This window comes from Phyllostomus discolor, chromosome 8, assembly GCF_004126475.2.
Source record: "Phyllostomus discolor isolate MPI-MPIP mPhyDis1 chromosome 8, mPhyDis1.pri.v3, whole genome shotgun sequence".
NCBI classification, from domain to species: domain Eukaryota; kingdom Metazoa; phylum Chordata; class Mammalia; order Chiroptera; family Phyllostomidae; genus Phyllostomus; species Phyllostomus discolor.
In genome coordinates, this window is record NC_040910.2 from 61,455,404 (window position 1) to 61,479,938 (window position 24,535).

Genomic DNA, 24,535 nt, shown 5'->3' on the forward strand with positions numbered 1-24,535 from the left:
TCTCCTGCTCCCCAGGGCTGCCTGCTATAGACAAGCCACCTCAGCCTGCTAAGCCTCGGTCATCACTCCTTAGAAAGCTAGAATAAAAACACCTCCCTGTAGGGTAGTTATGGAGTCGAATAAGATAGTGCCTGTTGAGCACCCTGCATCAGGCCAGCCACAGCAACGGCATGCGATGAATGACAGCTGCCACCCAGTCCACCACTCCAGCCTGAACTTCCGCCAGCACCAGGGTGTTGGCGTGGACAGCTAAGCCAGGCCAGGCAGCCTCAGCCTCGGGGTAACCTGCCCACTCTGAAAGAATGCATGGAAATGAAGAGGGATTTAAGATGTTCAGACTCCATGCAGGGCCAAAACAAGGAGAGAAGCGAATCAGTGCTGTTGAATATCTCTCAAGTATTGGGCTCTGCTAGACCTGTGACTCTTTCCACTGAATCCTCACCCTTCCCACAGTTTTGTGAGGGAGACTAGGTATCACTGCCCTGAGTTTCTGGAATAGAAAATGGGGGCTCAGAGTAGTTAAGTAACCCGCTTTAGGGCACAAAGCTCGTAAGTGGTCCAAGTGGAATTCAATGCAGATCCTTTGGGTCTGCAGTTCATGCTTCCCCACCCTTCTCTCCACACCGGAAGAGGTTAAGTGCTACCCACAGAGGACACCAGCCCCACCAACACTCAGCCCCCGCCCTCCCCTGAATCCCACAGCACTGCGCACCAGTGCCCCCATCGGCCACTGGTCTGTCTCAGCACCTAGTCTGGGGTCTGGCAAGTGCAGGCCGCCTTCAAGTAACAACACAAATGAAATGTCAGGGCCTAGCACAAGCTGTCTGGCAGACCTGGCAGGTACCATGTGAGCATAAGGGGCAGGGGTGGGGGGTGAAGCTGGGCACTGACCCGCCACTTTTCTTGGTTTTGAGGACCATGTCCTTGTTGCACTGAGGACACTTCCTGACAGGTTCTGGCACAGCCGGGTAGATGGTTTCTTGCTGGGCCACCTCTGCCCCTTCCCCAAAGTACTGGGACAAGGCCTCATCCAATCTGAAGACACAGCAAAATATATATAAATTTCCTTATGTGCATACAACATTGATTTTTTCTCCCTTTCTTTCTCCTTCCCTTCCCCTCTAAAAAAAACACAAAAAACTAAATCTTAAAAATGCACGCATGCGGGCCCTGGCTGACATAGCTCAGTGGATTGAGCTCGGGCTGCGAATCGAAGTGTCGCAGGTTCGATTCCCAGCCAGGGTACATTCCTGGGTTGCAGGCCATAACCCCCAGCAACCACACATTGATGTCTCTGTCTCTCCCTCCCTCCCTTCTCTCTCTAAAAATAAATAAATAAAAACTTAAAAAAAATAGTTGAAAAAAAAAAAAAAAAAAAGCACGCATGCTACTTGTTAAATGGCCATTCCAAACACTCCAGAGAACAGATTACAAGCCAGCACCTGGATTTACTGACCACGAGTGTACTGCCTATACTAATTCAAGACAGAATTAAAATCAGGAGAATGACATTTCTAAGGCCCACTGCCCAGAATAACTGGACCAGATCTTTGTTTACTGTTTCTACGTTGACAGAGCTCTGTGGAAAGGAACAAACAAAACCCAGGGGGAAAACCTGAAGGGGAGGAGCCAGAAAACAAGGCCACTGGTCAAGGTAACTTACCAACCTCAAGGGCATGGTTATGAGAATACCTGGTTTCTGCGAAATCATCTCAAGAACTCTCATTTCTTAGGGAAACGGCAGGGCCAAGGCCGCAGAGCTAACTACCCCATGTGCTGAAGAGCAGGGCCGGGCACTCACTTCTTAGCTTTAGCCACGGCTTCAATGAAAACCTGCTTGTATTTCTGGACCTGCTGCCTTAGAACCACACACTTTTTCTTCTTCCCCTCACAGATCAGCTTTAAATCGGCCTCCAGCTCAGCCCGGAGGTCAGGCTTGGACATCTCATAGCCCATGGCATCATAACCTGCAGCGAGAAGAGCGGTGTTCGGTGCGGTCCACACAACACAACTCAGGAACTTCAGCAACGGGGCCTCCCCAGCTACTCCCTGCAGCTCCCTTCTGCTTACCTTCCACAAGTCCCATGCCCAGGTGCCCAGGGAGAAACCGCTTGTCTGGGGTGAGCCCAACGTACATCCGGGCTTTGATTGTCTCAATGTGCTCCGCGTGTGTCGCATCAGTGCCTGAAAGCCACTCTAGGTTACTCAGGTTAATACAGACCTTCTTCCCAGGTGTCTGTGGGTCCCCTTCCTCTGCCTGGATTTCCTATTCTCGGTAAGACACCTCTATTCACATCTGGCCCATAATAGAAACCACAATGGCCACCTTACCTCTCCCTCACGTCTGCTAACTCACTAAAGCTGTCAACGCCAGCTTTGAAGTTCTAAGATCCTCAACCCCATGTGTCAGAGCTATAGCCAGAGCCTACATCATCTCATCTGCATCATTACATCCTCAGTCTTCTCTGCTCTGGTCGCTTCCTCAACCCACCCCATTCTTTATGCTGTAGCCAAAGGGACCTTCTAAAACAACTCCGCCACCAGGGAAATGCAAACCAAACCCACAAGGAAATATCACTTCATGCACACTTGGATCAATAAAATGAAAAGCAAAGACCGTAACAAATGCTGGAGAGGGCATGTAGAAACTGGGACCCTTACACACTGCTGGAGGGTTGGGACAGTGCAGCTGCTGTGAAGAAGTCTGGGAGTTCCTCAAAAGGCTGAACAGTCACCACATGACCCAGCAATTCTCCTAGGCTGTATACTCAAGCGAGCCGAAAACATGTCTACATAAGAACTTGTGCTTAAATGTTCACTGCAGCATTCACAGCAGCCACAAAATGGGAACAACCCAAAAGTTCGTCAATTGAAAAAAATGCAGAATAGTATTCGTAATAAAAAGGAATCAAGTGCTACAACATGGATGAACCTTGAAAACATACTAAGTGAAAGAAGCAAGTTACAAAAGACCAGATACTGTATAATTCCATTGATAAGAAATGTCCAAAATAGGCAGACCTCCTGAGTCAGAAAGATCAGTGGCTGCCTAGGGCTGGGGAGACTGGAAAGAAGGGGAAATGGGGAGTGACTGGGTACAGCATTTCTTTTAGAGGTAATGAAAAGGTCTGACTTGTAGTGACAGCTGCATAATTTTGTCCAGAAAAATGCAGTCATTGTCAATATAACAAGAATGGTTTACATGATGTTGACATCACCTGGCAGCCAAGGAGAGTGGTGTGGAATGCACATGTGTGAACAATGATGGCTTCACTGTACTAGTCAGTGAGAGTGGTAGACACTGTTGAGTGAGCACGTGTACTGTGTGGCCCTCATGTTCAAGATGACTGAGTGAGGAAAGCAACAAATCTGCATCCAATTTTGTGTTAAACTTGGACATTACTCCATGGAAACTATTCAGATGATTTAGAAGGCTTTGGGGACGATGCAATGAGTATAGTACAAATAAAAGTGTGGCACAAACGCTTCAAAGATGGTCAAGAATCTGTTGAAAGCAATTCACATTCTGGAAGGCCTAGAACAAGCAGAATACACTGTTGAACATGCACGGGCTGCAATCCACAAAGACTGGTGACTGAGAGTGCGAGCCCTAGAAGCTGATCTGGGGATTCCAAAAACTACTGTGTCTGAGATTTTGATGCAGGATCTTGGCAGGAAACGTGTCATGACAAAATCTGTTTTGTGGCTTCAGCTACCAGAGCAGAAAGAACATCGTGCTGCAGTTGCTAATGATGTGATTAAAATCGCTACTAATGAACCAGATTTCCTCAAGAAGGTCATAACCAGGGATGAATTGTGGGTCTAGTTATAGTCCAGAAATGAAGGCCCAGATATCCTAATGGAAGTCACCTGGTTCTCCATGCCTGAAGAAAGCGCAGCAAAGTTGCAGCAAGATCGAGACCCTGTTAACTTTTTGATTGGGAAGGTGTCTAACACGAGTACACTCCTCTGGACCAAACAATTAATAAGTACTGTGCCTCAATGTTTTTTGTTGGTTGAGAGATGCAATATGATGAAAACGGCTGAGCTACAGGCAACTGGTGATTGGCAGCTTCATCACGAAAACATGCCCACTCATGCATCACATCCCGTGCAGAGTTTGTTGGCGAAACATCAAATCACCCAGGTAACTCAGTTCCACTACAGCCCAGATTTGGCGCCCTGCAAAATCTGGCTTTTCCTAAAACTAAAATCACCTTTGAAAGGGAAGAGATTTCAGACTGTCCATGAAATTCAGGAAAATATGACAGGGCAGCAGATGGAGATTCCAACAAAAATTTTGCAGTGTTTCAAACACTGGACCAGATTCTAGGAAATCTGTGTGAGGACCCAAGATGCCTACTTTGAAGGGAACTGAGATGTCATTGTCCTATGTACAATGTTTCTTGTATCTTCTTTAATAAATGTCTCTGTATTTCAGATTACATTGCTGGATGCTTTCTGGACAAACCTTGTATACTAAGCACTGCATTAAATCAATGAATTATGTATCAAAAATTATGTCTCAATAACGCTATTAACATTTTTTAAAAATGCAGATCTACGTTGCTCCTTTCCTTAGAAATCTCAGACAGCTCTGTGCTGATCAGCCCCTCACTTGGCTCAACACGGTTCAGACCACCTCTCTGGCCTCATTTCTACGACCTCGACCACCCTCACTGTCCTGGCAGCATGTGCCTTCCTATCTGTGCACTTCCTGCACTGCTACACTCGCCTTCATTCAAGAATTCTTACTATAAGGTTTCCAGGTCCCTGCAGAACCCATTACATTGTATCTAATGTGTTGGTTTGGCCTGTTTCTCCTGCTACATGAGCCCTTATGGGGACAGACTAGGTGGTACTCCTCTTTGTGTACCCAAGGCCTAGGCCTCATATATTTTTTTTTCTTCTCAGAGATTTTATTTATTTATTTTTAGACAAAGAGGAAGGAAGGAGAAAGAGAAGAGAAACACTGATCAGCAAAACATTGAAACAAGAGCAAGAGAAACATCGATCAGTTGCCTCTCTCACACCCCCAACTGGGAACATGACCCACACCCCAGGCATGTGTCCTGACCAGGAATCGAACCTGTGACCTTCTGGCCTGCGGATGATGCTCAACCCACTAAGTCACATCATTCAGGGCAGACTTTGTATGTCTGGTTCTTTTTTTAAGATTTTATTTATTTATTTTTAGAGAGGGAAGGAGGGAGAGAGAGAGAGAGAAACATCAATGTGTGGTTGCTGGGGGCCGTGGTCTGCAACCCAGGCATGTGCCCTGACTGGGAATCAAACCTGCGATGCTTTGGTTGGCAGCCCTCGCTCAATCCACTGAGCTACGCCAGCCAGGGTTGTATGTTCTTTTTTTAAAAATATTTTATTTATTTATTTTTAGAGAGAGGGGAAAGGAAGGAGAAAGAGAGGGAGAGAAACACCAATGTGTGGTTGCCTCTCACGCACACTCAACTGGGGACATGGCCTGAAACATAGGCATGTGCCCTGCCTGGGAATCAAACCAGTGACCCCCTGGTTCATAAGCTGGCACTCAGTCCACTGAGCTACACCAGTCAGGGCAGGTATGTTTTTAATAAATAAATCGTAAGGGGGTAAACTATCACTAATTTTACCTAAATGTACAGGCTCTGGATAATCCAGTGCTGGCCAGGGGACTCCAGGTCAGGGCACGTCTTCCTGAGCCACAGTGACCAAACTCACTTTGTAGGGAGGCAGCTGCGCCCCAGAGGCAATGGCCTGCTTCCACATCATGCCCAGGGAGCTATCCTCTCCCTCCACCCCCCTCCAGCTTGCGCTGGCCCCTCAGAATGAGGCTCCCAGAGACAATCTTCCTCAGCGCTGTGGTGAGAACTGACCACAGGCAGTGGGTCATCTATAGGACTTAGTGGAAATAACCATTCTGGCCTAGCTCTTATTTTTAAACTTATTTTCTTTCTTTAAAAAAGATACTTTTTATTTTTCAATTACAGTTGATGTACAATATTACGTTAGTTTTGGGTGTATTATCCAGTGATTAAACATTTGTATAACTATGAGCCCTGGCTGATGTAGCTTAGTGGCTTGAGCATGGGTCTGTGAACCAAGGGGTCACTGGTTTGATTCCCAGGCATGCCTGAGCTGCAGGCCAGGTCCCCAGTGGGGGACGTGTGAGAGGCAACCACACATTGATGTTTCTCTCTCCTTCTCCCTCTCTTCCCTTCTCTCTAAAAATGAATAACTAAAATCTTTAAGAAAAATTTCTATAACTATGCAATGATCACCCATTAAATCTAGCACCCATCTGCCACCATATGAACCTACTTTCTGATTCCTAAACAATTATGAGAAGTACATTAACAAAAATCTAAGAGTGTGGCTTCCCACACCTAACAGCAGGCGGGCAAATTGAGGCCCCTGGGTCCCTGCCGTTCAACTCCAAACTGTCTGAGAGCGGAGGCTCAGACTGCTGGATCTCCTGATAATTCAAAAAATGGAAGAGATAGATTTTTACGTGGAATTTCCTAAGTTTTACATGTTGGCACCTTATACAAACAAACCCCAGCGTGGGCCAAAAATAGTTAGTCTATGGGCAGCCCCTGCTCCCAGCTGAGACCTCCAAGTTATGGGAAATGCCTGTCTTGCCAGGCACACCTCATTTTATTGCCCTTTTAGATACTGTGTTTATATCCATATCAAGGCAAGAGCCCCCACACCAGTTTAAACATCGTTAACTCCCTGGAGTCTTAGGTGATGATTAGCATTTTTTAGCAATAAAACATTCTAAAATTAAAGTATAGCCCTGACTGGTGTGGTTCAGTAGATTTGAGTGCCAACCTGCAAACTGAAAGGTCGCCGGTTTGACTCCCAAGTAGGGCATGTGCCTGGGTTGCTGGCCAGGCCCTCAGCTGGGGGACTTGCAAGAGGCAACCAATAATGTATCGCTCACACATTGATGTTTCCCTCCCTTTCTCCCTCCCTTCCCCCTTTCTAAAAGTAAGTAAGTTTTCTCTTCAGAATGAATAAATAAAAGCTTCAAAAGACTTCCGGCCAAGATGGAGGTGTAGGTAGACACACTGTGCCTCCTCACACAACCAAAATAAGGACAACAATTTAGGAACAAAATAACAACCAGAAGTGACAAAAATTCGAACTGTATGGAAGTTCAACAATGAAGGAGTTAAAATAGACACGTTCATCCAGACAGGTAGGAGGGGCGGAGTCGGCAGTGGGGTGGAGAGGGGTCGAGGCACAAAAAGCGGTGGCACCGGGTGTGCAAGGCAGCAGCCGACAAACCCCGCCAACAGTGGGTGAACCCTAAGTATACAGGTGGTGGCTGGCAGACCCTGGGTGCGGGGTGGCTACTGGCAGACCCAGGAAGGCGGCGATTGTGAAGCAAGGCACTGCGAGCAAGGTGACTAGCTGACCAGGCGGTCCCACATTCATGCGCAGATAAACCTGGTGAAATTGGGGAGCAAGACAGACCACGCAGGCCAGGGTCCTAGTGCTGGGAAATAAAGCCTCAAAACACCGATTGAAAACACCTGTGGGGGTTGAGGTGCTGGAAGAGACTCCCAACCTAATAGAAGAGTTTGTTGGAGAGACCCACAGGGTCCTGGTATGTACACAAGCCCACCCACACGGGAATCAGCACCAGAAAGGTCCAGTTTGCTTGGGGGAAATGGGGCAAGGGACTGAAATCCAACAGAGTGGAGCAAGTGCCACTGTTCCCTCTCAGACCCTGCCCCCACATTCAGCATCACAACCCAGTGACTGGGTTGCCCTGCCCTGGTGAACACCTAAGGCTCCGCCCCTCATATGTAACAGGCAGGAGAAGACCCCCCCCAAAATAAATAAATAAATAAATAAATAAATAAATAAACCAACAACAACACCCAAACAGAACAGATCAAAGCTCCATAGCAAATACAACTAAGCAACGAAGAGACAGCCAACCTATCAGATGCACAGTTCAAAGCACTGGTGATCAGGATGCTCACAGAATTGGTTGAATTTGGTCACAAATTAGATGAAAAAATGAAGGCTATGCTAAGTGAAATGAAGGAACATGCACAGGGAACCAATAGTGATGGGAAGGAAACTGGGACTCAAATCAATGGAGTGGATCAGAAGGAAGAAAGAAACAATCAAACAGAAAAGAACAAAGAGACAAGAATTCAAGAAAATGAAGAGAGGCTTAGGAACCTCCGGGACATCTTTAAATGTTCTAACATCCAAATTATAGGGGTACCAGAAGAAGAAGAGGAAGAGCAACAAGTGGAAAACTTATTTGAACAAATAATAAAGGAGAACTTCCCCAATCTGGCAAAGGAAATAGACTTCCAGGAAGTCCAGGAAGCTCAGAGAGTCCCAAAGAAGTTAGACCCAAGGAGGAACATATCAAGGCACATCATAATTACATTACCCAAGATTAAAATAAAGGAGAGAATCCTAGAAGCAGCAAGAGATAAGGAGACAGTCACCTACAAAGGAATTCCCATCAGACTGTCAGCTGATTTCTGAAAAGAGACCTTGCAGGCAAGAATGGGCTGGAAAGAAGTATTCCAAGTCATGAAAGCCAAGGATCTACATCCAAGATTGCTCTTTCCAGCTTAGCTTTCATTTAGAATGGAAGGGCAGATAAAGTGCTTCTCAGATAAAGTCAAGTTAAAGGAGTTCATCATCACTAAGCCCTTGGTATATAAAATGTTGAAGGGACTTATCTAAGAAAAGAAGATAAAAAACATATAGTAAAATGACAGCAAACTCACAATTATTAACAACCATGCCTAAAACAAAAACAAAACAAAGCAAATAATGAGAACAGGAACAGAACCACAGAAATGGAGATCACATGGAGGGTTATCAACAGGGGTGTGGGAGGGGGAAAGAGGGGGAAAAGGTACAGAGAATAAGTAGCATAGATGGTAGGTAGAAAATAGGGGGAAGGCAAGAATAGAAGCTAAAGAACTTATGACACATGGACATGAACTAAGGGGGGGATGTGGGTGGGAGGGGGTGTGCAGGGTGGAGGGGAATGAAGGGGGGAAAATGGAACAACCGTAATAGCATAATCAATAGAGTATATTTAAAAAAAATAAAAGCTTTTAAAAAATAAAGTATATACAGTGGGTTTAAGACATAATGTTATTTCACACTTAACAGACTACAGTATAGTGTAAACCCGACTTTTATATATACTGGAAAACAAAAAAAACTAGTGGGACTCCCTTTACTTAGTGGTCTAGAACCAAACCCCCAGTAGTTCTTGAGGCATCTACATCCAGATGGTGCAGAGCAAAGACTGTAGAGTTTCTTGGACCTGTTTTAATAATTCACACACTTTGTGACCTTAGGTTAAGTTGTTACTTTCTCTAAGCCTCACATTAGCTATAAAGCAGGGTCTAGAATGTAACACCCACATTACAGTTGTTGGGCTCCTGAGCCACCAGTTACCATGACAACGAGCTACTGACCAATGCCGTGCTTTTCCATGAGGGCAATGAGGTCGGCCTCAGTGAGCAGCTGAGGGGGGCTGGTCTCCCCGTCCACCATCTGCATGGTGCTGGGCTGAAAGCGGGAGCCTCTCTCATAGACAGGGAGGGTCTACGGAGAGCAGCAGAAGTGTCAGTCAAATCTCTGCCATGGCATGCGGGCAGAGACAATTTGCAGCTCAAACAACATGCTCTGGTGCATCCAGCTGCCCTAAGATGGGACCAGGACTGTTGTCCCCTCCTCCCTAAGGCCCGTGGGGTGAGACATGGATTCCAACACCTCACTGCATCTATGATTTATCACCTTGTCACTCCAGCGGTCATATGGGTACACGTCCAGATAGTTTCGAGCCAGAATCACAAGACCATGGGCCACAAAGCGTTCCTGAGCGATGTCAATCTCCACAGTAGTCTCCTGCCCCTGAGCATCCTGGGAGCAGCAAGCTAGGAAATGGCGAACGATGAACTCGTACAGTCGCTGTTCATCTCCCTGTGCAGAAAAGAAAGTCTGAACCTCCCTACAGAATAATAGTGCTCAAGGATTTCAGCATCATTGGTAGTTTCACCTAGTTCAGGCCACCCGTCAGTCCAAATTTCTGCGCAGAATAGGGCACACCACTGCTGAAGCCCCTGAACTAATGCAGGGCCAGGCAGCTGCACTGTGCGCTCATGGGTTTAGGCTGGTAAACTGCGCAACTCTCATCAGGCAGAGATAAGCAAGGGAGTCATGTTGCTCTCAAGACTGGATAGTGATTCTTTTATTTATTTTTTTTTAAATTTTTTAAATTCCTCACCTGAGGATATATTTATTGATTTTGTAGATAGAAAAAAAGGTGAGAGAGTGAGTGAGACAGACATTGACATGTTGCCTCTTGTATGTGTACCGGCTGGGGACTGAATCCATACCTAGGTATGTGCCCCGACCAGGGGTCAAACCTACAACCTTTTGGTCTATAGGACCATGCTCCAACTAACTGAGCCATGGGGCCAGGGCTGAGAAATGATTCTTTTGATGTAAACCCAACCTAAGCACAAAACAAGGTGAAAGCATTAAGAAGTTAACCAGACACCCTTGTACACATGACACATACAGTGAATATGCACCCAGCAGCCTTAGACCAACTCCATGAACACAGGGGTCATGGTGATTTTCCATCAATTCAGTAATCAAGCAGTTAATGAGGCTCAATCTATCAAGAGCCAAAAGATGTTCATGCTCATATCCATTAACTCTCCTAAGAATGTGAGAGATCCACACTAATATTCACGTATACAAATGTTGATTTCAGTGTATCATGTGTCAAAAAGAAAGAAACAACTTAATCCTTCAAAAACAGATTAGGCAAAATAAATTACGGTACAACTATGCAACCCTTAAATATACTTTAAAATATTTTAGCATATCGAAAATATAAAATGAAAAAAAGTAGTTTATTAAACTAAGGTTATAATTTTAATGTAAGAATATTATATACATGTATAACCAAAAGGTGGTTCTCAGTAGGAGGTAAGATTAGAGGCAATTTTTCTCCCCCTTACAATCATTTGTATTTTCTGAATTGTCTAAAATGAACATGTATTACCTTTAAAATCAGAATAAAGTCAGAAAGAATACTGTTATTAAAAGAAAATGGTGAGAAAGTGCTAAGTGTGCCAGTCCCACTGTGGCTGGAGCATGACAGAGGAGTATGACACCAGTTTGAGTGTGTGGTAGGAACTGCTCCAGTCCTAGGAGGATGAGCAGGAGTCTTCCTGCTGACAAGGGGACGAGGGGGCTAAGTGGCTCTTCTCAGGGGCCAGGGCAGAGTGGGGCAGAGTGGGGCTGGCCAGAGAGCAGACTCTGCCATGGGGGTCTCCCAGGGAAGCCAGATGGAACTGTGACCTAGGCAAATGTGATACTGATACCACTTTTCTGAAGTGCGCAAGACATTTCAAAATCACTGAGTTCCCACAGCGGGGGCCCAGAGTAAATTCAAACCCAAACGCCAACCCCTTCCCTCCCCTGGGGCCACAGTAGGCCGAAGAGCCAGGGGAACAAACCTGTAAGCTGCCGGTGTACTTGGTGGGATGGATGGGAGGGTGAGCTTGGTCAGACTTGTTCCCGTTGCGTGGGGTGGGGCCGCCCCGCTCTAGAATGCTCCGGGCAAAGGACCCCCAGTGTGGGTCAGGGGTCTGCTGTTCCACCAGTGCTGTCAGGTTTAAGTCTTTGGGGAAAATGTTTGTTTCAGTTCTGGGATAGCTGATGTATCTAATACGAAGGTAAACAAACAGAATAAGAAATTTGTCTGTGAACAATTGAATTAGATTGAAAACACCTGGTGACACCTGCAATCATCCACCTGATCCAGCCAACTCAAAAGAAGGCAACCTGGGTTACCTCCATGGAGGAAAGTTCTGAGACGTGCCCCCTCAACCTGCAATGAGGTGAGGAGCAGCAGGCTCTCCTGCTAGGATCCGCAAAGCAGCCAAAGGATAGATGACAGGATGGCACAGCGTAGGGCACACTGGCCACAGCTCAGCCTGCAGCTACGTGGCTGAGGCATGTTGCTGGCCCTGTCCAGCGACAGTCTGACAGAGCAACCGGCATGAGCCCCATGCCCCTGACACTGCAATAGTGTGTGCTTCTACCAGTTTCTTTTTTTGATTTTAAAAAAATTCTTTACAGCGAGAAGAGAGAGCACATCAATAAGCTGCCCCTTGCATGCCCTCCACTGGGGACCTGGACTGCAACCCAGGCGTGTGCCCTGACCAGGCGTTGGACCAGCGGACCTTTTGGTTTGCAGGCAGGCACTCAACCCACTGCACCACACCAGCCAGGACTCTACCGCCTTAAGTACAGAAACAACAGTGCCTCCCAACAATGCAAACTATAATGTGGACCCTATATGCAACTATAAATTTTGTTAGCCACTTAAACATTACTGAGATTGTTTGCATTCTTTTTTTCATAAAAGTCTTCGAAACCCAGTATAACATTTCACATTTAAGCACATTCCAATTTGGACAACCTAAATTTCAAGGACTCGACAGTCAGCTAGAGCATGTGGCTACCGCACCAGTCTGTGAGAATTCCAGTCACTGGATGGTCTGGGGTGCTCAGGGCCCTTGAAGCAGCATGATTTGCAATGGGCAAACCACTCCTAAAGGTGCTTCCCACCACCTGCTGGGACCTCAGGGGGAGCTGCTTGGGGGATCAAGACTGGAATTTGGATTTACCCTATGGGCCCTTGTTTTAGGAAAGAATTTGAAATGGGTTTTCCATTATCAGAAAATAGAAATCACTGTCAAAATTCCTCTACTTCAGAGCTTAGGTGACATCTAGATGGTTTGTATCTCCCCATGAGCTCCATTTCTAAACTACTTCACACATCAAATTCTATTTCTAAATGTGGAATATTTACCCTTGAGTGTAGAGCTTTTCGGCAATCCTCATCGTTTCTTTAGCATTTATTCTCAACTTTCGAGAAGCTAGCTTCTCGAGCTCCTGTTAAAAGTGTCAATAGGCATGTTAGGGCATCATGCATGAGTCAGAGGGCAATACACAACCACCCAGTTCATTTTCAGACCATGTGGCCCCAGTCTCTCCAGCTACTGTCTATCACACAGAGGGAGGACAATGCTGAGGAGAGACTTCTGGGCCTTCTAGGCAGAGCTGGATCCTGCTCCAGTGCTTCCCAGACCCTGATGTGCAGAAGCAAGACTCACCTAAGAAGCAAGCAGATCCCTGGGCCCCAAGCACTCAGGATTCTGACAGGAGAGCAGGGAAAGAGGCCGGCATCTGCACTTTTAACAAGCACCTGACACACTGACACTCACACAGGCAGTCTGAGAACTGCCCTTTGGGAACACCACTGGAGACCCAGCAAGTTCCCCTGATTGTGAATGCCAATCTTCTAGGCCTCCTATGAGATAATTGACTATCCTTTCCCCTTGGTGACACTCCAACAATGATTGGCTACGTGTCAAAGTATATTCAACCCATGAGGAATGAAACACTTATGCCTACTGTGAAATCAATCCTCAACTCTCCCATCATCCCTCAGTGTGCCCCCCCCCCACACAGCATCATATCCAAGAGAGAGACTGCATTGCCCACTAGTCCTGCATGTTTCTGAGCCTACACATTCTGCATGTTCAACCTCTAGAGTTAGCCTCTGCAGGAACTGGACTCTGAATTTTCCTGGCAAAGTGCTGCCTAGAAAGGGGCTCCCTAAAGTGTTTACTCAGACTTGGGTCCCATGGGGGTGGCTCTTTTTAGGGTCAAAAATTTTGAGAAGTCCTGTTCTAGGACAGGCTCATAAAGCAGATACTTAAATGTTTACACAGATTATACAGAATATTAAAAGAAAAATGCTTGGCTAGAAAAACTATTCCAATTTTAACTCCATAAAAAATAAGCACATGAAAAAAATAGGAAGAGATGACACCAAGGTTTATCAGTGATTACATAAGAATGGCATGGTGAGGGGTGACTTATCTGCCTCTTCTTGTTTCTCCAACCTCACATAAAGCAGTTATACTGCACTAACAACTTATGTAAAAAAAGCACTGAGGCCAAGCAGGCCCATGGTTTAGAGTTCCTGTTTTCTCCAAGCACTTTCCTGTGTGGCCTTGGGAGGAGTAATGTCACTGGGCCATCGTCTGCAGCAGCATCCTGGTCCCAAAAACCTGAAGTCAGGGCTGGCGTAATCCCTCCAGAACATACCACAGTGTCCAAAGCTTGAGGTCTCCACTTGCTCTTTGCCTTAGAACTGACCTCCACCACAGTCGCTGTGGGATCCTAGAAACCCAAAAAAAGCAGATGCCATTCCAACCTGCAGAGGCATTTCCCCCAGCTTCTCGGCAAGAGAAGCTACTCCTCTGGGTCACAGCCACCTTCCACAGAGGCTCCTGAGCCATCCCAGGCAAGCTTCCACTGACCCTAGCCTGCAGCCCACAGCAGGGCTAATGCCAGCACCCCTCCCCACTCAAGCCCAGACTCAGAGGGGCAATCTCATAAGCCCTCTCTGGAGCCCGTGAAACACAGCAGCCCACACACCTCCTTAGTTTCCTATCTCTCATCAAGGGGGTCCTTTTTTTTTTAATTCTTTATAATACAGAGTTAGAAATAGAAGAAATTATGTAACACAAAGTGGAGAACTCTAATCCTAAGACCAATTTCACACTTTTAAGAGACTTCGAATGGACAAAGAACTCAGCTTAAGTGATTTGTTAATGAGAATATTTATGTATCAAAACCCAAATAGACTGGAACTGGTGCTCTTGATGAGGAGCTCAAAGTACCCCACCTGCTTCTGTTGCACCACATCCTGGAGCACAACAGAGGGCAGGACTTGTGTACTGAACAGATAGACGTGCAAGGCGGCTGTGTGGCTTTCAGGTAAAGGGTGAAGCAGCGTGGTCTGGGGAACTGGAGTCAGACCTGCTGGGAGCCAACCTGTGCTCAGCCCCTTCCTAGCCCCAGTGGGTCTGTGCTGTCCCTTCACTTGTCTAGCTTCCTCACCTGTCATGTCCAAGAGCAAGTCTACCTGCACAGGCACTATCAGGCCTAGAGAAAATGACATGTAAACATATGGTGTATCTGGCATGTAGCAGGGGCTCAACAGTCATTAGCCCCCCTAGCAAATCAATGCTAAATCCACCAATGTGCTACAACTGAGAAGCACAGATGACTTATCCAACCTACAGAGCCCCAAGTTTTATGTAGGTACCATTGTGTGCAGCCCCTGGGTTAATACAGGCAGTCATGAGCTGACAGGAAGCAGCATCGTAAAGTGGCCTGTCAGTCTGAGAGATGTAACTGGGCTGGTGTAACTGAATGGCCGGTGGCCTGAGCCGTCGTGGCCCTCTGCACGTATTGCTCTCTTTGCTGACACACGCCTTCCCTAGGTCCTCCTGTGGCTGCCTCCTGCCAATCACTCTGGCCTTCACTCAAATGTCCCTCACGACCACCATGCCTAGAGCAGTCCCGTTCCTGTCCCCCCCTCATTTGTCATTGTATAAAATTAACTTGTTCACTCGTTTGTGACTTCCATCTCTTCAGATCTCATATGACCAATGGTAGAATAGGACCAGATGCTGTCCAACCTCCATCTAGCTGTAGGAGTCTGTGACCTAGGCTGGTCTGGCTAATCCTTATTATTTATTTTTACTTTTATTTATTGATTTTGAGAGGGAGAGGGAGAGAGGGGGAGAGAGAGACAGACAGACAGACACCAATCCATTGTTCCATCTATCCATGCACTCATTGGTTGTTTCTTGTGTGTGCTGTGACTGGGGATCAGACCTGCAACCTTGGCCTGGCGGACAGAGCCAGGTGATTCTTTATTACTTACCAATGACAGTACTCCGCTTCAGGGAAAAATTTCAGCTACATATTTCCTAAAATTTTGACATTACCTGGAAGTTCTATAGATCCTTTTCTTTCACATTTTTTAGTGCTGTTTTGGTGGGGTCCTACTCTTTACTAGTCCCCAAAAAGTGATCTCCTGAGATGCAGACTGAGACAGCTACAGATCAGAGGGAAAAGAGGACAGGACCGCCCCTGCCAGTGCAGAGGAACTGGCCTGGGAAACTGCGGAACAGCTGTCTCACACCAGGGGAGCTTCAGGCTGTTTCCTACCTCCATGCACAGATGATAGAGGACAAGACATGCCGTGTGGTTAAAGAGACGGTGCCTTTTCCAGCTGAATTCGACGATGCCATCTCTGTGGTCATGAGTTACTATCAGGAAAATACAAACAGGAAGGCCGTGACTCAGAGCTACGTGACGTGACAAATAGAAACAGTAGTACTACAATGACAGTCAAAGGGATATGAAACAGAGAGGATCGCTGGGAAACCTGAAGTGGATACCAAGCACTGTTGGCACCACCGCCAGCCCACGGTGCCCGTGGTCATCCAATGGGCCCTGAGGTTGTGCATGGCAAAGGAGACCACAGTCCCCTTCCCAAGCTCCAACTGCCTCTCCCACCCTGTGAGAGTATGATGAGGGCATCAGGAAGTGACTGTGGGACCGACCTGGCAAACAAACGAACGAACGAACGAACGAACGAACGAAACGTCCCAACAGAAACTGTTCTCAGACATGAGCCTGGACTGTAAACAACTGCAGAGCAACAGCCTGTGTTCTGGCTCCACACAGCTTGCATGTGAGCAAGAGCATGGCCTCCCTGCCCCCCCGCCCCGCTCCCATCCCCCTGCACGCCCTGTGTGCTCTGTTCTCTGTATAATCCCATCCTGGGAAAGTCTGGGTGGTGATCCAACTGCACAGGCTGGCTGCCACAGGTGCACACATAGGTCCTCATAACCCCATGCCTTTCACAGATAGTCCTCCAGACTGACAACATGCTAAGGTTCTCTAGGACCTAGGCCCTTCAAGTAAGAGGTTCCATACCATAAATCACTCCCCCAGCCCTACCTTTAATTTTGTGGAAGACTTCTGGCACGAAAGCCTTAATGGCTTTGAACCTCTCCACCACAAACCCCAGTGTTGGGAACTGGCAGCTGCCATAACTGATCAGCTGCTCCGCCAATACCTCAGGAAAGATCCTCTGAAGCCTCAGTGTCTGGAACCTAGTGAAGGCAGCTCCTGGAAAGTGAGGAAGGACAGGAAAAACAAGGCCAGAGCTAGCTGCACATATTTACCGTACACATAAACCTCACTTTGGCTTCTATAACCCAATGCCCAGGGGCCACATGGGCCCTCAGAGGCATCAGCCCGGCTCCTCACCGATCCTGAGGTCCAGCTCCTGCCTCACGTCCACAGCATCGCTCACCCTCTGGTCAGGCTGTGTCAGGTTCTCACAGGCCACCCTGATGGCTCGGGGGGTGATCTCAGAGAAACGGGCTCTCAACACCTGCAGAGTGGGTTTCACTGTGGAACGGAGAGACTCACTGCAGTCAGCGTCAAGTCACATTGCCTCTCATCATCAAGGGCTTGCTTTCCTTCAGCAGCCTTGAACGAGTGGGAAGCAATTCAAGAAGCTGCAAGGTATCTAATTTTACCAGTTAGGTTAAATGAACAGTATGCTCTCTAAGAGGTAAACTTCATTATAACTGCCAAACTGAGGACTGTCAGAAATAGAAGTACACTGAATTTAGCTATTAACTAAAATTATCTGGGTGAGCCTTTTAAGACTTTAATCTCACTTGCTCTCTTAGACCTTTTGGGGAAAGAAAAATGTTAATCCAAAGGTCCCTACAGGGGAATTTAATATCTTGTCATGTAAGTAACATAGGACATATACACAGTCCCTGAAAGGTAATGTATTTAAATCACAGGAGTTACTATAACTTCAAACTCAAGAACACACAAGGAAAACAGCAACACCCCCAGTCTTTGAAGGCTGCGAATGGCCTGCACCTCACTTCCCTTAAGTCACAGGTGGCAAACACAAGGCCTGTGGGCCGAATCCAGCCCTCCACTTTGTTTCTACCTGGCAGTAGTGCCAAGCTCCTTGTCCCTAGGTAAGGAGCAGTGGCATTTATACAGTCCTAAAATTACATGTGGCCTTTTAAGGCAACCAGGAGGCTGATATGGCCCCTTAGTGAAAAAGAGTTTGACACCCCTGCTCTAAGTTATCTGAAATTATTAACCCTGTATGCATCATTTCAGTTCACTTCAACATTTATTAATGTTTAGAAGATAAAGTTAACATAGGAGATTGCCCTGGCTGGGTAGCTCAGTTGGTTAGAACAGAGTCTCAATGTGCCAGTGTTGTGGGTTTGACCCCTGGTCAGGTCACAAACAAGAGGCAATCAATGAATGCATAAATGGGTGGAACAACAAATCAATGCTCTCCTCTCTCTTTCTCTCTCTCCAATGTCAATAATAAATAAATTGATCTAGATTTAAAAAATAGAATCTTGCACACCCAAGAATTGTGTTAACACTAAACTTAATTTTAAAAAAGAAAAAAAAAATCCTAAAACAATTGAAATGCTTTATTTTTTAAACCCTTGCCCAAGGATACATTTACTGATTTGAGAAAGACAGAAAGGAAGAAATTGATGTGAGAGAGAAAACACTGATCTGTTACCTCTCATACACATCCCAACAGGATTAAAACTACAACCTAGGTATGTACCCTGACTGGGCATTGAACCCGTGACCTTTCAGTGCATAGGACAACACTCCAACCAACAGAGCCACACCAGCCAGGGCCAAATGAAGTATTCTAGAATTAATCTTGATACTTTACCTATGGTGCTTACATTCTTTTGTACATATTCAATACATAATTAAAAAAAAAAAAAAACAGAACAGAAGTCCTTGTTCTTCAGGAGTTGGCCATCTACTGGAGCTAACAGGATAAGCCCTGTGCTTCAGGGTCTGTGCCACCTGTTGGCTCATTCAGTCCTCATACTGCTCTAAAAGCTGCACCAAACTGGCCCGACTTTCCAAATGAGGAAGTCCAAGCACCCAAAGGGTCAGAGACTTGCTCTAAGCCAATGAGAATGGCAGATGAATTCAGGAGAAGAGTATACAGGGAGGAACTCAGGCACAACCCCTCACACACATATGTAGGAGAATCATCTATTTATGTGGTCCCAAGGCACAGGAACTCAGAAGTGGCATCACTTACCAGCCTTGCATACGTGGATAATCTCAAACCCGATATTTTCACCTTCCCTGTCACAGTCAGTCCAGATCACCAGGGCCTGACACTGCCGAGTCTCTCGTTCCAGAGTTTTCTGAAATTCCCAATGGGAAACACGCAGTGAGAGCCCAGCCCGCAGAGCGATTACTTTATACCTCTATACTAAACAGATGTGACTGAATATTCATGATGTTCTTGAACTATGCCAACTTGGCGAGAAAAAGAAACCAGAGAAAACTATTCTTACCAGTTACAAGGATGGTGAAGTAACTAATGCAACCCTCTAGCTTAGAATCACAGACCCATTCATGAGCTTCTGGAAGACTGAGGGTTGAACGTAACTATACCAGCATGAAGAAACCTAAAATTCAGCTCTAACACATACATGTAACTCGAGTGGGTCTGGTTATGTTCTGGTTAAAAAATAAATAAATAAACCTCTCATTTGAGTTTCATCCCAAGGTTTCCCAATTACCATTGAACTAACTATGGGTGCCCTAAATGCTTGAAAACACAATTTACTGTCAAAGAACTGTTTATATTACTTTGTAGTCTCTTCATTCTAACCAGAGGGGAGTGGGAGCTAGAATTAGTAATTAAACAATACTTAGAGTTTAAACAACTCCTATTCATAAAAAGGCTTTACCTCAGTTCCTGGTCCACCTGGTTTAAATGGCCTCATTTATAAAGTCAGTGAGAATAATTTTTAAGTCATGGTGCTTAGTTTGGTGGAAAATCTCAACTCTAAATTCCAATACATTGAAAATACGGAAGTCACTCAGTCCAATTATTTTGTGGTTACACAACTCCAGTGCCATAGGTCTTCCAAAAGATCCTACCTTGATGTCTACAAAGTTCTCTGGGCAATATTTTTCAATTTCTGCTTCAAAGAGGACAAGGGGATTGCAGCTCTGCCTAGAGAAGAACCGAAAACACAAAAAGCACAAATGAAGGATCCTCCATTTTAATGAGGAAAATTTACTCCAGTGCACTCACGCCTGGAGCCCTCACAGAAAAAGTCCCACATGAAAATGCCAGTGTTAAAAGCAAGACTCTGCACCTCTGAGCTGCTAAAAAGAAATTCTAGAACCCTTTCATGCCTATCTGCAACAGGACAAATGTAATCCAATGACTGAATGAAAAATTCTGGCTATTTTGGAGAGCACATATAAAAGTAGCTATTTATTTTAAACGTATGGTAAAAATTCACAATAAATCAGTTAATCCTAGGTCACTGCTATGGTCTCTATAGTTTGTCTACTTCCCACCTCACAATTCATATGCTCAAATCCTATTACCAAGTGATGGTGGAGAAGGCAGGGCCTTTGGATGGTGATCAGGTCATGGGGGCGGGGGCTCATGAGTGGCACTAGTGTGCTTATAAAAGAGGCCCCACAGAGCTCCCTAGACCTTCCACCAGGGAAGGACACAGGAAGAGGCCAGCAGTCTGCAACCAGAAGGTCCTCATCCAACCGTGCTGGCCCCCTGATGTCCTACTCCCAGCCTCCATAACTGGGAGAAGTACATTTGCAGTTTATTAACCAGTCTGTGGGATCTCATTATAGCAGCCAGAACTGACGTGGAGAGTCATCAAAGTATTATTATAGGTTACCCAGTAAAATCAACATGCCTGGACTTCCGGCAAGATGGAGGAATAGGTGGATGCACCGTACCTCCTCGTACAACCAAGATTAGAAAACCAATAATTTACAACAATAATTTACTATCAGAATAACACCCAGATCCGGCAGAAGATTTATCTGATTGGAAGTCGGGCAGCCAAGAAGTTGAAGTAGACGCGTTCATCCAGACTGGTAGGAGAAGACGAGCCGGTGGGCGTGGGGCTGGCTCCAGTCGGCGGCTTGCGGAGGTCGGGGGAAGGTTTGGCGCGAAATCGGCGCAAAAGCCATCCGGGGGTGCAAGAAGGCAGCGGTGATCCCTGAGTACGCAAGCTGCGGCTGGCAGACCCAGAGGGGTAGCGATTGTGGACCAGGGCAGAACTCGCGGCCCAGAAGCCCAGACAAGGGTCTGAGTCCAGGGGAACGGAACTACCGCCATTGTTTTCTCCCGCCCCGCCCCCACCCCGCCCCCACATATAACGTCACAATCTAGCGACTGGGGTGCCCAGCCCCGGTGCCGTAACAGGAGCAACCAGACCGAAAAAAAAAAAAAGGAGAGACAGGGGAAAAAAAAAATAAGTTTTCAACAGAGCAGATCAGTCCCCCAGGACTCATCCTTTTGAGCGACCAAGAATTAGCCAATCTGTCAGATGCGCAGTTCAAAACACTGGTGATCAGAAAGCTCATGGAACTGGTGGATTTTGGACGAAATTTAGATGAAAGAATGCAGATTACCATAAAACAGACGCAGGAAGACACGCGGAGGAGAGCCAATAGTGAAAGGAAGGAATATGAGTCTCAAAACAGTGGACCAGAAGGAAGATAGAATCAACCAAGCAGGAAAGCATGATGAAATAAGCATTCAAAAAATTGAGGAAAAGTTTAAGAGCATCCAAGACACCTTTAAACGTTCCAATATCTGAATTATAGGGGTACCAGAATCGGAAGGGGAAAAGCAACAGATTGAGCACGTATTTGAACAAATAATAAAGGAGAACTTCCCCAATCTGGCAAAGGGAACAGTCTTCCAAGAAATCCAAGAAGCTCAGAGAGCCCCAAAGAAGTTGGACCCAAGAAGAAACACACCAAGGCACATCATAATTACATTAGCCAAGGTAAAAACGAAGGAGAGAATCCTAGAAGCAGCAAGAGGTAAGGGGACAGTCACCTACAAAGGAGTTCCCATCAGACTGTCAGCTGATTTCTCCAAAGAGACCTTACAGGCAAGAAGGGGCTGGAAAGAAATATTCCAAGTCATGAAAGACAAGGACCTACATCCCAGATTGCTCTATCCAGCAAAGCTCTCATTTAGAATGGAAGGGCAGATAAAGTGCTTCTCAGATAAGGTCAAGTTAAAGGAGTTCATCATCACCAAGCCCTTACTTTATGAAATGCTAAAGGGACTTATCTAAGAAAAGAAGATAAAGAAAAGACATGTATAGTAAAAGGACAGCAAACTCACAAATATCAACAACCACACCTAAAGCAAAACCAAAAGAAACTAAGTAAACAATTAGAACAGGAACAGAACCACAGAAATGGAGGGCACATGGAGGGTTAGCAGCAGGGGGGTGGGAGGAGGAGAGAGGGGGAAAAGGTATAGAGAATAAGTAGCATAGAATGTAGGTTGAAAATAGATAGGGGGAGGGCAAGAATAGTACGGGAAATGTAGAAACTAAAGAACTCATAAGTATGACACATGGACATGAACTAAAGGGGGAAATGTGGGTGGGAGGGGGGTACAGGGTGGAGGGGAGAGAAGGGGGGAAATGGGACAACTGTAATAGCATAATCAATAAAATATATTAAAAAATAATAAAAAAATAAAAATAAAAAAGGAAAAAAAAAATCAACATGCCTTAAAATTCCTGTAGTCTTTTACAACTGACTGCAATAATCTGAAACAACCTCCCCCAGGGCTGTACTGACCATTTGCGAAACTGCATCTGGAAATCATGAGCCAGCAAATGTCCAGAAACCGAAGTCATTATCATGGTAACATTCTAAATGATAACAAAATTTGAGTTAGTCTTTTAGCAACTATATTTTGTCAGATCATTTAAATAAAAGGGAGAAACTTCTAGTAAAGAAAAAAGGGGTTGCGGGCAAAGGGGAAGGAATGAACAGGTGGAGCACAGGGAATTTTTAGGGCAGTGAAAAACTCTGTATATAATAATGATGGATATGTTTACATATACATTTGTCCAAACCCATACAGTACAACATGGAGTGAACCTCAGTGTAAACCATGGACTCCGGGCGATAATGTATAATGGTTGGCTCATTAATTACAACCAATGTACTGTGATGAGGGATGCTGATAATGGGGGAGGCTGTGTGTGTGTGTGTGTGGCAGCAGAATGTATGTGGGAACTCTCTGTACCTTCCCCTCAAGTTCACTGTGAACCTGAAACTGCCCCCAAAAATTAAGCCAATAAAAAACAAAACAAAAACGAATTGGGAAGAAACAAACATAAATATAGCTCTTTGAAGCTAAAAACCATAGTAATAAAAGACAATCGCCATTTTAACTCTATGACCATGATGCTTTTTGTAGCATTTTAAATTTCCTCAAACTATTGTATATCAGCTTCTTTCTTGTTATAAAGAGCTGAGATAGGACCATATTTTATTAAAATGATCACCTATAACCAGAGATCTTTAGTTCATAATAACAGCTACCCTTAAAAAACAGTGACATATTCTTTAATGGCTAGACTGGCTAGCACTTCTTGATTAAATAATCTGAGGTACAAACAATTTATAGAAGATTTGTAGTAAACAGCTGCTCTTTTTAGTCATAATTAAAAACCCAACAAATGTACACCAAAATGGCACATGATCTAAAAGCACGCTTTAGTTGTATGATGGAAATACTGTAGCGTATACCTGGCCATATAGATGATAATCAAATTCATAGATCTTGTTGAATTTCGAAAGTCCTTCCCTCTGTAAGACATAACAAAGAAAATACAAGAACTACAAGAAAATACAAGAATACAAGAAAGATCAAGCAAAACTCTGCTAAGTGGGGATATTAAAAATCTAACAGTATTTCCTATACATAAAAACTATGCTAAATTACTAACATCATTTATTAAGTGGTCCCTCAAAACAGTTACAGGCCCTGGCCAGTTAGCTCAGTTGGTAAGAGCATCACCCAGATACGCCAAGGTTGCAGGTTCGATCCCCAGTCAGGGTAGATAGGAATCAACCAATGGATACAAAAATAATTGGAAAACAAACAGATGTTTCTCTCTCCTTTTCCCTCTCTTTCTCAAAAATCAATAAATAAAAATTCTTTAAAAAATCACTTATTAAGCCTCTACTTGATCCAGGAGTTTTTATTCTGGAAAATAACCTTGAGATCAGCTAATACACATCTTTTTATACATGAGAATGGACTTGTCTAAGGTCACAAGACAAATTAATGGCCAAGAAAGGATTAGGGCATAACTCTCAATTTTCTCTTTCTTTTCCACATCACTTCCTGGCTATACAACTGTTCCAACAAACGGGTGAATGTGGGTGAATCATTTGCTTTTCTGAACCTCAATTTACTCTTTTTTTTAAAAAAAGCTTTTAGTTTTTATTTACTTTTAGAGAGAGGGGAAGGGAGGATGAAAGAAAGGGAGGGAAACACTCATGTGTGAGAGAAATGGCAACAATTGCTGCACACCTCCAACTGGGGACATGGCCCACAACCCAGGCATATGCCTTGAATGGGAATTGAACTGGCGAGTGTTGTTTGCAGGCTGGTGCTCAATCCACTGAGCCACACCAGCCAGGACAATTTATTATTATTTTTAAATTTTTATTTTATTTACTG

At 45.2% G+C, this 24,535-nt stretch overlaps 1 protein-coding gene across 1 annotated transcript in view; it reads right to left on the bottom strand.

Moving 5' to 3' along the window:
* TOP3A (DNA topoisomerase III alpha) overlaps nt 1–24,535 on the bottom strand; it is a 33,543-nt gene that overhangs the window by 5,285 nt on the left and 3,723 nt on the right. The window contains exons 2-16 of the mRNA XM_028534290.2: nt 23,596–23,655; nt 22,636–22,709; nt 19,927–20,002; nt 19,073–19,181; nt 17,218–17,361; nt 16,906–17,076; nt 16,108–16,208; nt 14,191–14,265; nt 12,887–12,969; nt 11,526–11,733; nt 9,790–9,975; nt 9,468–9,597; nt 2,071–2,184; nt 1,802–1,967; nt 892–1,035 (exon numbers count right to left, since the gene is read on the bottom strand). Of these exons, the coding sequence (XP_028390091.1) occupies nt 892–1,035; nt 1,802–1,967; nt 2,071–2,184; nt 9,468–9,597; nt 9,790–9,975; nt 11,526–11,733; nt 12,887–12,969; nt 14,191–14,265; nt 16,108–16,208; nt 16,906–17,076; nt 17,218–17,361; nt 19,073–19,181; nt 19,927–20,002; nt 22,636–22,709; nt 23,596–23,655 (1,841 nt within the window). The remainder of the gene's footprint in view (nt 1–891; nt 1,036–1,801; nt 1,968–2,070; nt 2,185–9,467; nt 9,598–9,789; nt 9,976–11,525; nt 11,734–12,886; nt 12,970–14,190; nt 14,266–16,107; nt 16,209–16,905; nt 17,077–17,217; nt 17,362–19,072; nt 19,182–19,926; nt 20,003–22,635; nt 22,710–23,595; nt 23,656–24,535) is intronic.